This window comes from Spea bombifrons, chromosome 8 (genome assembly GCF_027358695.1).
Source record: "Spea bombifrons isolate aSpeBom1 chromosome 8, aSpeBom1.2.pri, whole genome shotgun sequence".
NCBI lineage: Eukaryota > Metazoa > Chordata > Amphibia > Anura > Pelobatidae > Spea > Spea bombifrons.
The window spans coordinates 10,479,932-10,495,769 of record NC_071094.1 but is presented as its reverse complement, the minus strand read 5'-3'; the positions used below and the strand labels follow the sequence as shown (position 1 = coordinate 10,495,769).

Here is a 15,838-nt window from a genome sequence, read left to right as displayed (position 1 = left end):
TCAACAGTTCAAGAACATAAATTTCATCTAAATATGTGCAGATCAGCCATAACATAATGACCACTGACTCTCTTTAGTTTTCCTCGATAAGAGAATGAGGCACCAGTGGTGGCCATCAGATATGATCATATCTAGGAGCTCTCCTAACCCATAGGCCCTGGATATTACAGGTGATTACACAAACCTCCAGAGCAATCCTGCCATTGGTGGTTAGCCCATCTCTCTGACCCAGCACAACTCTATACACATCCAGGTTACCTTTTGTTTTAAAAATGCATCACTGGGACAATTTTGACACATACTACACTTTTATATAAGCCCTGGGTTGTTATGCGAATACAGCAGGTTGTGGTACGCTAAAGGTTGAGATTGTCCACCAAACCTGATGGAGAGGTTGGAGGTACTGTCAGACAAACGCCACCGGGAGTTTGCCTAGGGCACCTACAGCCAGTCAAAGCCAGATTACCACTCTTCCAATCTTGTAACAGATTTATTTATTTATAATGATTAACAAATATTACACCCAACGATATTGGATATAATTGCATGCCATAACATATATACAAGCAATAATATACAGTAAGCAATGAATTGAACTTTGGAAAATCAGGTTCACATTCAAATACACTTAGAGACAAAATATGTTTCATAATGGAAGAAGCAAGAGATGGAGATATATATACGGTACCTGCAAATAAAAAGTGTTATGTGTTTCATAGCATAGAACAATATATCCACAGACATACAGAGCATAAGTGTGACATCCCCCGCATTTTTTTTCCTATCAACTGCATTCATCTCTAACTCAGGTTCCAAGGACAAAGTCATAAGTAACAGTAATGGTAGCTGGTACATTGCTCAAAGAGTATTTCTCATCTGTTGATTAAAAAAGGAGGTGCAAAAAACCCATCCTGTACACCGTTATGTTTTTCGAGGTATATTTTGAGAAATGTCGTATAAAAGCAGTCCATTACTTGCAGAAACATTTACTTACTATAACTAGACCATACTCTTGCGGTGTCAATACATTTCATTGACATATGCTTAAGTAAGAGCGTTTGAGTTGTGCGGATGCGGGTGAATCTGCTGGTGCAATATAGATTTCTTACTGCAGATTTTGATAAATGGTGAAATGTAAGCTCCCAGAAGGCAAGGTCTGTGCGTTGTATAAAAACTGGAGTAAATGAACATCCACAAATATAGATAATATATTCTGTGCTTCTAAAAAGAGAGACAACAGGGAAGGAAAGAAGGGTTTAATCCCTAAATTGAAGTGTCCTTTCATTGACACTTGGTATAAATGCCATGGCTCCTGGTTTTTAGCCACAGGGTTAGAATCAGAATTGAAAAAAGCTGAGCAACTGGGTTTGCAAATCTTAATATTAACCTAAGTAGAAAGTTCTAAAAACTGTACTTATTTTTAAGTTTCTTTGTATTTCGAATCAAATTTAAGATCACGACTTTGATTTTACATACACCTCAATTCGCCTGGTTTATGTATGTGAACTCCAGTATTTTGCCTTTCTAGGCTGTAGTTATTGTCATTATTATAATTATTATTTCTACGCATGAAGTTTTTACAGGTTCCTTAGCTGAGCACTGAATGATGGACATAATCATTATCACAGCAGGTGCAAAGCTCTAATCCCCAAGTACCTTAAAAGAACTGCTGTAGCTGTTTGGGATGAAAAAAAAATATGCACTTTTACTTATAGGCAAGAGATCCAAAATATTTCTGCTTATTCTATAATCGCGACAGTACTTGTCGAAAATTTGGGTTCAAATCAACTTATTAAATTATTGAACAAAATATTTTTTAAAGCTGATCAGCAGAGGGCAGCAGAGATCCAGTAAAACAATTTGTTAATTCTACATGCAACCAAATGAGAAACGTTTTAGGGTGGAGAATCAGGAGGAACCTACACTGTGTTCCTAATACAAATTTGAAACAGTTTATTTATTTGAACTACTCTGTGTAATGGTTAATTGGCGTTAAATACACGACAGGTGCTTTCTGCAATGGATTTTTAGCACCTCTGGGTTCACCGGTTACTCTGTTACCAATTGTCATTATCATGAACTCTAGTACTGCGCTCGAGAATATGTTAGTATCAATCATAATGATGCTAAAACATTTTCTTAACCTCCCACGATCAGTTTATATCAATTTATTGATTTCTTTTGGTAACCCATTAAACAAAACATTATATTGTGAGAAGTGTAGTAATCCTCACCATGAAACACTATATGATAATGATAATCATACCTTGGATGTCTTTGTAGTATCCAATCCATAAATAACTCAACCCTTCTGTTTTAAGTTGCTGATAATTATTGATTGTTGGTTTAGGCAGGCTTTGTAGGAATCGAGTTGGGAGGAAGTTGCTTCAATACATGAACATTTGAAGGGACAGTCCAGCCATCGCATGCACTTTATGGAGAGGGCCCTTTAATTTTCCATTGGACCTACAGTATGTTGTAAATGCATGAAGAGATTCTGCATTTGCCTCTTTCGCCACCCCTTTTAGGCCATCCACTGAATCCTTGAAACATCCTAATACTCTTTATGGACCAATATATTTTTTAGTTAAGAAGTTTTTATGTTAAAAAGGCAGCACATGGAACCATCCATGCAGTTTATTATAGACTTGGGCACCGGCCAACTCTTCGTGTTCGTCTTCGTGTTCGTCTTCATGTTCGTCTTGGTGGGGGGAAAAATTGTTGTATTCCACGAATATTCGCCTGTTCCTGTGTTCGGTTCGGGCGAATATTCGTGTACATTTTTCGTGTTCACTTTTTTTCTTCGTTTTTTTGTCATTTTTTGTAGAAGGGGTTCATACGGGGTTAACGCGGTACGCACTAAGCAGCAGCTTTGGCGCCAGGACTTTAAATGTCCGTATGAGCAACTCTATTGGTCGCCTGCAGGGGCCTCCTCTGCCATCAACCAATGAAGTACACCTGTACTAGCAGCTAAGATGGCACAGCCTCCATAAAGAAGTGGGTTTTGAGATGTTTCTTGAATGTTGAGAGGGAGGGTCAAGGCTGAAGGTTTGGTGGGAGTAGGTTCCAGAGAAATGGGGCAGCACAAGTGATGTCTTGTAGATGGTAAGAGGAAGAGATAATAAGTGAGAACGTAAAGATCTAGTAGAGGAGAATTTTTTTTATGAGGGCAGAAATGTGTGGAGGAGCAGTGTTATGGAGGGCCTTATATGTTAGTAAAGGATTTTAAATTTAGTTCCTAAGGGAATAGGGAGAGTGGGAAAGCAGAAGACGAAGAGCATCGTGCAAGGAAGATAAGCCTCTGCAGTGAGTTAGGACAGATTGCAGAGGAAATAGTCGAGAATGCCAACCAGAAGAGTGTTGCAATAGTCAAAACAGGAAATGATAAGTCAATAAACCAGAGTTTTTGTGTATTCTTGGGCGAGGAATGGGTGGATGCGAGAGATGCCTTTTAGGTGCAAGCAGCAAGATCTGGCGAAGGATTGAATGTGAAGGTTGAAAGAGAGGTTTGAGTCAAGGATGATCCCAAGGCATCTGGTCTGGTTAGTAGGAGAAATAGTTGTGTTGTTAATGGTGATAGAGAATTCATGTACTGGGGTGGAGATGGATGGAGGGAAGATAATGACTTTTAGAAATATTAAGTTTCAGCTAGCATTGTGACATCCATGAAGAAATAGCAGACAAGCAGTTTGTAATACGGGACATGAGAGATGGAGAGAGATCAGGAGAAGACAGGTAGATTTGGGTATCATCTGCATTTAGATGATACTGGAGGCCAAATGAGTTGATTAGTTTGCCAAGAGATAAAGTATAAAGAGAGAACAGCAGAGGGCCAAGGACTGATCCTTGGGGGAAGCCATCTGAAAGTGGAAGAGGTGATGGTGTCAGAGAAGAAACGGTTAGACAGATATGAGGAGATTCAGGAGAGAGCTGTATCTCAAATCCCTGTTAGTCAAGAAGAAGGTGGTGATCAACAGTATCAAAAGCAGCATAGTGATCTAAGAGTGATTGTTGGTAGTTCCAGATGATAGAAAAAGATTAAAAAGGTGGGTAAGTGATGGACAAGGGATGGGGATAGAGACTTTGCAAGATGTGATGGGTTGGGGTCAAGGGGACAGGTTGTTGAGTGAAAGGAAGAAAGAAGAGTTGCAAGCTCTTCTTCAGTTGTAGGGAAAAAGCAGTTAGTATATGATGATTAGGAGGAGTGATGGTGGGTGGTGTAGGAGGGGGTTGCAAAGAAGAGGGGTCTTGTCTAATAGTTGAAGGTAGAAAAAAGGTGTCGTGGGTTGGAAGAAAGAGAATATGAGAAGTAGAGTTGTTTGGCGAGACAGAGGGCAGAGTTGTAGGTGCAAGGCATGAATTTATAATGAGTAAAGTCTTTGCTGGATTTGGATTTTCTGAAGAAAGCGTGTGATTTGGTACACCATGGTTGGCGTTGCAGTCGTCGAGGGTAACATACAGTAACAGGGGCTATACTGTGGAGAGACGAGGCAATTGTATTGTTATAAAAAGAGACTATTGCTTTACATTACACTTACATTGCTAAATAATCATTTCAGCAATAGTAGAAATTATGTTTCTAATGGGAGGATTTAAACACAAGAGTGTTACATTCAGCAGAGTAGATAGAACGGCACCTTCCTGCAGAAATAACATAGAAAATATTTTGAGAAATGAATCATTGGATGTCACAGAGTAAAAGCCTTCCCTCTATAGTGTAGATATTTAAGTTAATTTAGTTACATCTTTTTGTGTTTTGGAATGGTTAAGAATATATTGTGTTCATAACCTGAGGCTGTTTGCTGTCTCTCTGTTAGTTTCATGTTGGGGATGTTCTCTAAAATTTCCAACTCATAAAAAGTCCCTTTCTCGGTTTGAATTGACAGCGTGACATTAAGCAACTTTTTTTTTTCTATTTTTGAGATCGAAATTGAAATGGGATAGTTACATTATGGTTCCATTTAGCAGCAGGTTACCGAAAACAATATGTGATTTTCAGACAAAAATTCTAAATAAATAAAAGGACCTTCTGTAAACAACAGAGGTTGAGAGAGAGAGAGCGAGAGAGAGAGAGAGAAAGAGAAACAAACCCTTTCTCGGGTTTGCTCTACTGCTTGTCTGTTCCTATTCGTGATAACAGGTGTTACCATTTTTATGGTTTCTTCATGTATTCTAGTTTTGTTATTCTTGGAAATTTGCCACTGCTGCCCTGAATATTTCTTCCTTATTGCTGATCTTAAGGACATGTGCTGTAGATGTTGTGCCAGCTAAGTGTGGTCCCTCTGTAAGACAAATTGGCCTGTTAGGGAGATCTCCCTTGCCATTCTTTCCTTAAGGAATAGTGTGCTGGAGGACATATATAATTAAGGAAAAATACTATAATGTCACAATTCAGTGAAGTGAAACTGAGTGTGGCTCCATGAAACAGTTGTAGTTCCTTTGGCTGTTCTGTTACTTAGATAGTGGTGATTCTATAACTAATAAATGTCAATGAATACTGATGTAGCCCCTTTGTGATCTGTGCTGAGCGGTAGCATTGGGAACTCAAGGACCACTGAGGAAAAGGCCAGGAGTCCTGAGGATCCACAGAGGTGCCGAGAGATTAAGACATTGATATTAAACATTGTCGCCACCCAGTGATCAATATAAACTGATGTACACCTTCCTAGCACTGGGGCCAGAAAGACTCAGACGCCAGAAGTAAATCAACAATTTGGAGAATGATGGGCTCCATTGCAATTCTGTAGGCTTGGATATCTGGTGGTTTGACAGTCCAGCATCCGGAGCCGAACAAAACGGATCAGAGCATTTTTGAGAATGATAGGGTCTATTTGAATTCTGTAGGCTTGGATATCTGGTTGTTCATCATCCATGATAGCCTGAAACAGGGGAGGGTTTGGGCATATAGGCAGTGGCGGTCCTTTAGAAAATGGATGGTCTGTTTCTTGTGCGATGGCTGGTTGTCTCCTGGATCACCAGCCAAAAGGGTGCTTGGAGATGGACTTGACTCGTGGATTGATGTCCTTGGCACGGCCTGTTTGAATGCTACAAAAACACATGGAACACAGTTGAACAGTTTGGCCTTTTAAGGGCAGATACGTCTCCAGTGTGTTTTCTGCTTCCGGGGAGGGGAAGGGGAGGTTTATTCCTTCACCAGTCATTTGGTGGTCACATGGAATCTGTTGGCATTCAGCATAGAGGATTTGATCTTAAAAGCATTTCAGTAAAATAGATTTGATTAAAATAAAAAAATTGGATTTAATCCACTGTTATATTCATTCAAGACGAATCATTCAACAATAGTCCATGATCAAAAATAAGAATTTTAATATATGTAACAGGTTGCCATATAGGCTGACAAAGACACCTGCTTTCAGATAATTCCTTAGTAAGCAATACAGAACAGCTTGCAGAGATTTGTCACATACTGGCAGTGGGCAATTAGAAGGAAAATCAAACAGCTTGTACAGGCCTTCCAGCTCCAAATTCCACTTTCCGTGCAGTAGTCTGTGCCTTGATTCTAACAGATCCCAAATATGACTCTTCTGAGACTGCAAATGCATCCGAAAATTAAGTGATCTCGTCAACTACAGCTTACACGCCCATCTTTTCTTTCCAATAAAGGTCCTCTACTATAGCTCCAAGCTCTGTGGTCACCAAGTGTTGATACTTGGGTCAAATAGTTATTGGGTTCCTGGCATTTGTGGCATTGCAGCCAGTGTCCTCACTTACAGTGCACAGAGGCTCGCTATAATTGTGCTTTAAACTGTCCACAATTTCCTTGGAAACTCCAATCCATTCCTGTTGGGGAAAGGAGAACGTGTAAAAGTCTTTTGTCTCACATATACCCCATATTCCACTATATGTTTGAAATAGTAAATATTTTCATAACTGATTTCGTGCCCAGGCACCATTCCATGTGCTGATCCTAGCCCCTGTTGAACCTTTAAGTCTCTGGTTTTATAGCCAGGCCCATATACAGAGCCGGTCTTAGCGCAAGGTGAGTCAGGTAGCTTCCTATGATGTTTGGACCAGGTGTGGCCCCAACAGGCATCCCAGAAGTTGCTCTGGTACCTAACACAGATGCAATAGAACCTTCTGTAATGCGAGGAGGACACACACAAGAGATCTATGCCTACAAATACTAAAAATATTTTAAAAACGGGGAGTTTACTGACACGGGTCCACAAAGGGGCTTCTTGTCTGGGGCATTAATTGGTCTAGCGTATGAGCTCTGCATATGACTGACAGCCCACAATTAGATAATACAATACTTGTTTTATTAAATCACCCCTGCTAGACCCTAGGGTCTTGGGTCAGCAGGCTTAATACGAATTTTGATATACTGAAATCATAAAGCGTTTTGAGTAAGAATCGCCCCTTCAGCTGCTGTTTTGTTAAAGATTTTGGGCCACTGCCAGAATTTTTGTGGCGTGTTCTATGTGTTATTTCACATGCAATGTTATGTTGGATTCAATATTACTGAGATTTTCCACACAGGTCTCCGACTCAATGGCTGGATTTACTCAAACTCTCTGAATGACATAAATTACAGATAAACAAATAAATAAAAGACATTGTGGGTAAAGCAGGAGCATATGACTGTTGGTTACAGCAAATGGAGCTAATATGAGCCACTATCATGTGCCTCTTGTAACATTTCTAGGCACCTGCTTTATGTTACTTAAAGATTTACGTGCTAATCAGAATTTCTATGTGATCAAATCCTGCCAGTATCTATTTTCACATCACGTACCTGGAAGTCTCCTCCATATGTACTGAAAAGCTCCTCAAACTTCTTCCCAGGATTTGGAATTCTGGGTACAAATATTACCCAAATTCTAGAAAAGAAAGAATGAAAGCCAGGAGTAACAAAGACTGTGTATACAGACAGCCTAAGAGTAGAAGATATCATACCGAACAATTTATCTAGTGTAATACTGACATCACACGATGACTTTATACACTATGCTAACACAACAACCAAAGACTTAGACAGCTCTGAAAGGAGGAAACTGAAATGATCATGGAAGAGCAAAGGTGGATGAGCCAGAAGAAACACAGGTCAAGCCAAGGTGGAGCAGACCCAGTCCCAGTCTGGGCTTGGGAGTAAAATCTGCTTCCAAACTTCATGTTATAATCATACAGTAGCATCAGATAAACAGTTAATTCATCTAATAGGCTATCTCATAGGAACCATCATGAATAACCAATTGTTTTGCGCAACAATACGTTTATATGTAGAAAAAATTGTCAAGGCTGCTAAGCTGCGAGCCACAAGGTCATGGTGTCAATTCCAGCAGTTCAATTGTATATCCCGCCCCCCGGAAATTGAGAATTTGGACTTGTCTATTAAAAAAGGTTAGAAACTGTACACAGATTGCTTAATTTTACTAATTTGACTTAAACTGTACGCATAATGGATACTCACCTCTCCACTCGAACCAGGGCAACCAGAAAAGTCAAAAGCACAATTGATGACACAAGGTAAATAATGACACTTTTCACAACTCTTTCCAGAGGCTGATGAGCTGAAATGGAGCAATACATATTTATATGAATAGGAATACAAGAAGAAAACAAAACAAGGAATCATTATGTGCCTAACTACTCCGCACACACCGAATAGATACATCCTGTAAATCATATTAATGGCATGTCTTCACCTGTCTCTGGTTCCGTTACACTAAATGCCTAGGATTTTCTTTTATTTTGTCAGTTATTGGGCAAATATTAAAAGTTTGAGAACACTTTCTCCAGATTTCAAATAGTTTCAAAATTCTTTAATAAACAAATCTGAAAACTGCTACAATATTATTATTATTTATATTTTAATGTAGCGCCAACATATTCTGCAGTCCTGTACAATGGGTAAACAGGACATAACAAGTAGTATATAACATAACTATTTAATTTACAGAAACAAGAGGTAAGGAGGGCCTCGCTCGCACAAGCTTACGATCTAGAATGAGATTGGGAATATTGCACAGGAGGTAAAAGCGTCACTGGAGGGATGGAAGGAAGGGGTTAATGTGTAAGGTTGTAGGCGTCCTTAAAGAAGAAGGGTATTTTTTGATAGACCAAAGGCAGGGGGGATGACCGATAGGCCAGGGGGCATTCCAGAGGATAGGGGCAGCCTTTGCTACGAGAACTAGAAATCAGAGGAGAGGACAGATATCAAGATATGAGCTAGTGTAGGAAGAACAATAGATAAGAAACACTGGGCAAGAGAAGGGATAGAATAGAGGAGACATCTGGGCAAGAGGAAAAGGGAGAGCACAACCCTCATCTTTAGTGACAAGATTATTTTATTTTAATATAAGAAGAAAATAAATGTTGAAGGAAAAAGGTAGAAAGTGGAAGAAAAGAGAATAATGTAGTAAAGTAGAGGAGAAGAAAGCTATATGGTTTTATTTGTAGAGGACCATGGAGCAACAATCAGAAGGAAAATTCTGATGGTTGCTATGCTGGCAGCACCACTTTCATTTTTTCCCTAGAAATCCTTGATTCTATTAATCGATCCTCTGTGTTGGCCTTTTTTTATATGAAAATTTGTTTCCAGTCCTGTCCTCCAAATCCTGGCAGCTGTTGAAAGGGCCCAAGAGACAGCTGCCATGGAGCCCTTAGGTAAGCCTAGGCTCGGGACAGCTGCCTCTTTAACCCTATGACAGAGTTCAGAGGCGGAAGAAGGTTAAGGTTAAAGAGGCTAACAAAAAAAAGAAAAGAATAAGAAAAATAATTTTGGTTTTTAACATCCTGTTATCCATCTTCTGTTACCTTTTATTGTGAAGTTCCCCCCCCAGGTGACAGCGGGACTCCAATCACTCCACATTTTTGCATTGGAACAGATGTCATTCAGTTTACTCCTCACTTGAAACACATATGTTTTCTCAGGATCAAAACTGGGCAAAGAAAACTGTTTCGTCAAAGCAATCTTCTCCTGCAGGGAGACAGTGAGGAGCAAATTATTAATGCTGCAAAGAGACCTAGTGGATTGCAACAGCGGGGCAATTAATGTGTCTTAGTACCCAGGCAAGCGTTACCATAAAGCTTGACTGAGCAGTTGCCCAGGATGCCTATCCGCCGGGGCAAAATATATAAAAAGTTATCTTAATGAAAGGTACTGGCGAAGCCACAAAAAATACAGTTTTCCTAGGAAATAGGAGTGCTAGGACTGACCCTGCAGAGACACAGAAAAGTATGAAGCTTAGAAGGAACTGGAGGTAAGAGGTCAATACAACGGAAGAAATCATAAACATATTCAGCCCCCGGGGGTACATTACATGCAAACTGATATTACCGTCCATTTTGCACTGGTCGTGCTTCGATGCTGCACCTGGAAGTGGACGCAATGCAGGGGATATTTGCCAAGGGATGGCTCCCATTTCAGAATCAATTCCAAGCTACTTGTATTCCCAACATGTAGGTCATAGGGAGGATCCAACTTCACTGAAAAATGGGCCGTGTCAGACATGTTACCAAGTGTAATTATAAAATATCACTAAATATAGGTATGCTGGGCTTAATCATTGTATATAGCAGCATATTATATTTTGGCGGCTAGTTGCCACGGTTTTTCTACCCAGAATATGGCATCGTTTTTTTTTCTTGATCAGGTGTAACGTTATATAGGTATTGGCAGGCTGCCTACGTAGTGCTACCCATGAGGGGACAGTGATAAGTGCTTCTTCAGCTTCATTTTAAGAAATTATACATTACAGAGATATAACTTTATAAGGATAATAAAATGATTGCAATGCATATTTAATATTTAGTTAAATATCTGCTATGCTTCTTATTCTACTCAGTGTCCATGCCCTTTCTAAACATAATAGCTTGACTTTCTTACGCAATGTACATATAAAATGATGACTGTCCATATACCATGTATATTTCACATAATAAAATATTATTGTTTTAAAATATTGCTTATTTATTGTATGGCCATTAGATAAAATTCCTTGTCTCAGTCCTTAATTTTATTTATTTTAAGTTTCCTAACCAAATAAATGAATTTTTTTATAGGATGTAGCTGGCAGGTGTTTGTTCCGTTCCTATTTAAGAAAATCACTTAGGTTTTTTTGTATTGTAAGGTAGAAACCTTTGAGAAACCATAAACTTTTTTCAACCGGTCTTTTTCTTAAGCTACCCGAATATGTTAAAATATTTTCGCACTTCCCAGTAATTTCACCCAGCATGAGCAGTCACTAATTTACCTTCTGATTACAATGCAGCAGACGGAAAGTATGAGTCTATTTTAAATCTATTATTCTCTTGTCTGTGAATATTTATGGGGAACGGAAGAAAAGTATGTTAAATTATTTGTAGCACCTGAAAGGCTGTTTACACAAAACAAGTGACAAAGGTGTTCTTTTCCAGGTTTATATAATATTTTATTTTTAGATTTCTACCTTGTTTCTAATAATTGAGATTTTATTGATAAATCCGTATGGCTGTGAGCATGGTAGGACAAAATCAGTTCATTAATCAGTTATTCTATGGTTTTGATGGTTTGGCTAATAATGTAAGAGGTAATTATGGATGGACAGGGGCTGGAACTTGTTTATCCCTGTCCATGCCCCTTTAAGACCAGTAGACTCACACACACAGCCGCATGTTACATGTTTATACTCATACACGTGTATCCAGCACCTGTTCTGCTGTTGGAACGGCATGTCGGGTGAGTATGGCCCCAGTGTGCCAGTCTGGGCCTAACTATAATAGTGATTTTAATGGAAATGTATCTATCAAGAACTATATAAAATAATTTGTTTTACTTGTTACAAATTTCTTGTCATTATATACTTTCAAATACTGTCATTTTTATTTTTTATCAATATTTCTTGGATGTTTATTAAAATGGTCACTAATGCATTTCAACATAGAAAAAATATGAAATGATGCATTGGGGAGTAAAACAAGCATACTTATTATATGTTGAATGTATGCTTATTAGGGAAATCTACTAAGGAGAAGCGTGTGAGAGTATGTTGTTAGCAGGTACGTTGCTATCGTATTTAATGGGGAATGATTCAGGGTGAGAATGTAATATTTCCTCAATATGTATCATTGGTAAGACCACATCATGACTATGCAGTACAATTTTGGGCACCAGCTCTTAAAAATGACATCATGAGTGCTCCGTAAAAAGGCTACCACATATGGAGGAGTACATACGAAGGCTGGCAGGGTGGCAATTTCACAGGGTAAGGGGTACGCGATGGAGCTAACACTTACCCTGGTCTTGTAATCTTTCGTAATGTTTTTTTATGGGTTGATTCAGGCTGCTGCTGTTCAGTACCGCAGTCATTGATTGGAATGTTTCAACACTATTGTTGAACCAGCAACCAATATTTGTGTTTCCATCGAGAATGTACTGGGGACAAGGGGACGCCTTGGGATTCACCAAATTACCAAACCTAAAACAGGAGGAGACAATTAAATATTAATCTCTCAACCTTGAGCATAATTGGAAAACATTGTGGGTCAGCTGTCTTGGTGGGTCAGCTGTAGATGACAATTCTACTTCCTGTGAGGACTGCAAAGGGAGTGGGTGGATGAATACCCCCAACTATTCCAATTGAGGAAGGATGGTCATTCTTTGGGACCCAAGTATCTCCGTCAATCTCTTCTGTCTTGATGACCCTCTTTTCTTAGAGCTTTTAGAGATTCTTTTGCTGGGTATAAACTGTGTGTAATTTTTATTGTTATTATTATCTTTTATTTATATAGAGCCAGCAATTTACGCAGCGCTTCATACAATACATATATTCAAGGGGTATGACAAGATGAGAATTGACAGAATAAGACAAACCGATACATTAGGTGGAGAGAGCCCTGCTCGCAAGCTTACAATCTTGAGGGAAGATAATAGTAATCACTAGGTAATAGTTCTCACTAGGTAGTAGTAATTAGACTTGTGCATTCGTATTCAGGTGAACATGGATACGAACACGAAGGGTGCGTTTTCGTTGTTCAGCCCGAATACCGAAGAAACGGACATGGTGGCAGCAAAACGTAGCCGAAGACGAAGACACACAACACGAAGAATCTTCGTTTTCGTCTTTGTTTACTAATCTCCCTGGCCCATTCCCCATCTAGCCTACATTATCTACCATGGTCTCCCCAGGCCAAGTTCCGCCGTCAGGAGTTAAGGTCCAAAAGAGTGACTCTATTGGTCACCTGCAGGGGCCTCCTCTGGCATCAACCAATAGAGTCACTCGCAAGGACCTTTAACATCTGACGGCGGAACTTGGCCTGGGGAGACCATGGTACATGATGTAGACTAGATGGGAAATGGACCAGGGAAATTAGTAAACAAAGACGAAGACGAAAACGAAGATTCTTCGTGTTGTGTGTCTTCGTATATGTTTTGCCGCCGCCAAGTTCATTTCTTCGATATTTGGGCTGAACAACGAAAACGCACCCTTCGTGTTCGTTTTCATGTTTGCCTGAATATGAATGCACAAGTCTTATTACTACTATCTAGTAGTATATCAGGGAGGCAGAGTGCCATACAAGGGTGTATAAGGCATATCTGTGGGGTGAGAGTGGCAAATAGGGGGTTAAAAGGCATATCCGTGGGCAAAGTGGCTTATTAGGGAGACAGAGTGGCATATAGGGGGTATAAGGCATTTCTGGGGCCAGAGTGGCATAAAAGGGGGTATAAGGAATATCTGGGTGGCAGATGTGCATAACTGGGGGCAGGTTGGCAAATCAAGGAAATAAAAACAAAACATGCATTTTCCTCAATCATAGTTTTTATAAAATATGAAAAATACTTTACATGTAAATTAATATTTACTAGTAAACTGTTTTACTATAGGGTAGTCTTATATTCAGGCTTTTTCTTTTTTCCTAAATTAATATTCAAATTTGGGGGGGGGTCGTCTTATAATCAGGGTCGTCTTATAATTGAGCAAATACGGTATTAAAGGTGTCCCTGTGCACCCAGAATAAATTACATTTTTACATCGAAAATGCAGTATGAGAGCATAATATGGCTCAAAATTGAGGTGTAATTTTACTGGGTTGGTGGAGCGATGATTTAGTTGTATAAACTTGTCTCCTGTGGGGTCTCTAAGGTACGTAATACACGTCTGGTTCTGCCCTGTTATACACCTCGGAAATCTTTATAATTAGTATTCAGCATGATGCGCTGGTTGTTTCACCAGGTCGTCACATAATGTATACATAGTAATGTAATTATCCAGTAGTAGTAACAGCACATACCAGTAATATAGCGAGTAGTTTTCACTTGGGATTCCATGCTGATTCCATAAACAAGAGATTTGCTTGTACTGATTGACAATACACTCCAGCGCTACAACACATGACATAAAAGAATTAACATTCCAATAAAATGAAATCATACAGCCTTATCTTTATGTCTTATACTGCTTCTGAGGTTTTATACAGAGGTTCGTCAGGGGATGACATATCCTACTACCGCTTGGAACTAGTCACTCCATTATAACTATGCAGTCAAATAAAGTTTGAATGACTCTTTCTTAGCAGGGTGAAAGAGATTACGTGACCCTAAAACCAATATTGTTTTAAATATTACATCTATATTGATCAGATATAATCCAGTTGAATAAATTCATTAAAAGTTTATATGGTATTCAGCGAACCAGTATATTTTGTTCCTACAATTCTCAAACAATGTATGTTTCGCTCATTTTCGCAAACAAAAGCCTTCCTTTTTAATAGAATGAAACCATGTCTGCTTTACATACCTATTCTGGTTGTACGTGTGCATATTCTTAAAGGAAAGTGAAAACTATACAGACAAATGTCTGGATTGCTTTCACAACCACATTTCTAGCTTTTAGCTTTTTACTATTCCCGATATTTAGAATACTATACAATATATAATATTGGCAGGTAACCACGTGGAACTATACATTGGGATTGTTATACATGCAAACGTATAATGTACAAAAGTAAATGACTACTCAAATCTATGGGTAATGCACTTCCATTTCCTCCAAATCCCATCAAGGTAATGTTTACAAAGTTTATTTTTAATTGTTGACAATGTTTATATGTATTAACACTATGTATATATAAATATATATATAGATATTTAAATATAAGACAAAATAAGATAAATATATCTTATTTTGTAAGTCTAATTTTGTATTGCTATAGTTTAATTTGTACCTGTTTTTTCTTTGCAGTCAATGCACAGGCTCAGGAGAAGCAGAGTAATCATGAACAGACACGATCCCATTTCAGCGAAGTCCACGTCCCATCAACTGTTTCTTTCAAGAGTTTTTAATATTCTGCCATTAGGCTATAAAGCAATATTATATTCTTATGGCTACTCTCCCTCTCCAATTATCCATTTTAACTACCGATCTACCAACTCTTCACGCAGAATTAGAAGTTAATTGTTTCCTCTGTTGTTCCTTCTTCGTAATGCTTGCCGCTCTTCCGTCGTGATCTTCTGTTTCCTGTCTTCCCCCGCCTGTTTCTGTCAATTATCACTAACCCACCTAAAAGTCGGAACTAAATATCATATCTAAAATATTAGGGTCACAGATTACGACTCAACTTCTTCTGGATCCCCTTAATGGGATTTTTAAACTATAGGATACGAGCAAGTTCATTATCTTTCGAATGTGTTCAAATGTATTTTTACTCTTTCTCTATTAATCATACATATTTTATACTGTTTTAACAAGCTCTTTTTTAAATCACATTGCTATATATACATAAGTCTAACTGAATGGCTAGTATGAATAAAAGTTTAAAGAAGCGGGGAAAGAAAAGAAAAACCCAACCCTTTTTCATTTGTCTATGATTATGTATGTCTAGGAAAGTACCACAATAT

At 38.7% G+C, this 15,838-nt stretch overlaps 1 protein-coding gene across 1 annotated transcript; it reads right to left on the bottom strand.

The window, feature by feature from the left end:
* Positions 1 to 6,319: 6,319 nt before the first annotated feature.
* On the bottom strand, positions 6,320 to 15,434 carry IL2RG (interleukin 2 receptor subunit gamma). The gene is made up of 8 exons (XM_053473515.1): positions 15,166 to 15,434; positions 14,233 to 14,323; positions 12,238 to 12,419; positions 10,301 to 10,449; positions 9,778 to 9,940; positions 8,432 to 8,531; positions 7,757 to 7,841; positions 6,320 to 6,801 (listed from the first exon to the last, which is right to left on the bottom strand). The coding sequence occupies exons 1-8, from the start codon at positions 15,233 to 15,235 to the stop codon at positions 6,676 to 6,678; spliced, it is 966 nt and encodes a 321-aa protein (XP_053329490.1). The 5' UTR covers positions 15,236 to 15,434; the 3' UTR covers positions 6,320 to 6,675.
* Between the last annotated feature and the right edge of the window lie 404 nt (positions 15,435 to 15,838).

Excerpts from the sequence above, each read along its gene's own strand:
- IL2RG (XM_053473515.1), bottom strand. The coding sequence starts at position 15,235 with ATGGGATCGTGTCTGTTCATGATTACTCTGCTTCTCCTGAGCCTGTGC. Across the intron at positions 12,420-14,232 it reads AACTACTCGCTATATTACTG|GTTTGGTAATTTGGTGAATC; the intron begins GTATGTGCTGTT and ends CTCCTGTTTTAG. Across the intron at positions 7,842-8,431 it reads GCCCTGGTTCGAGTGGAGAG|AATTTGGGTAATATTTGTAC; the intron begins GTGAGTATCCAT and ends TTTCTTTTCTAG.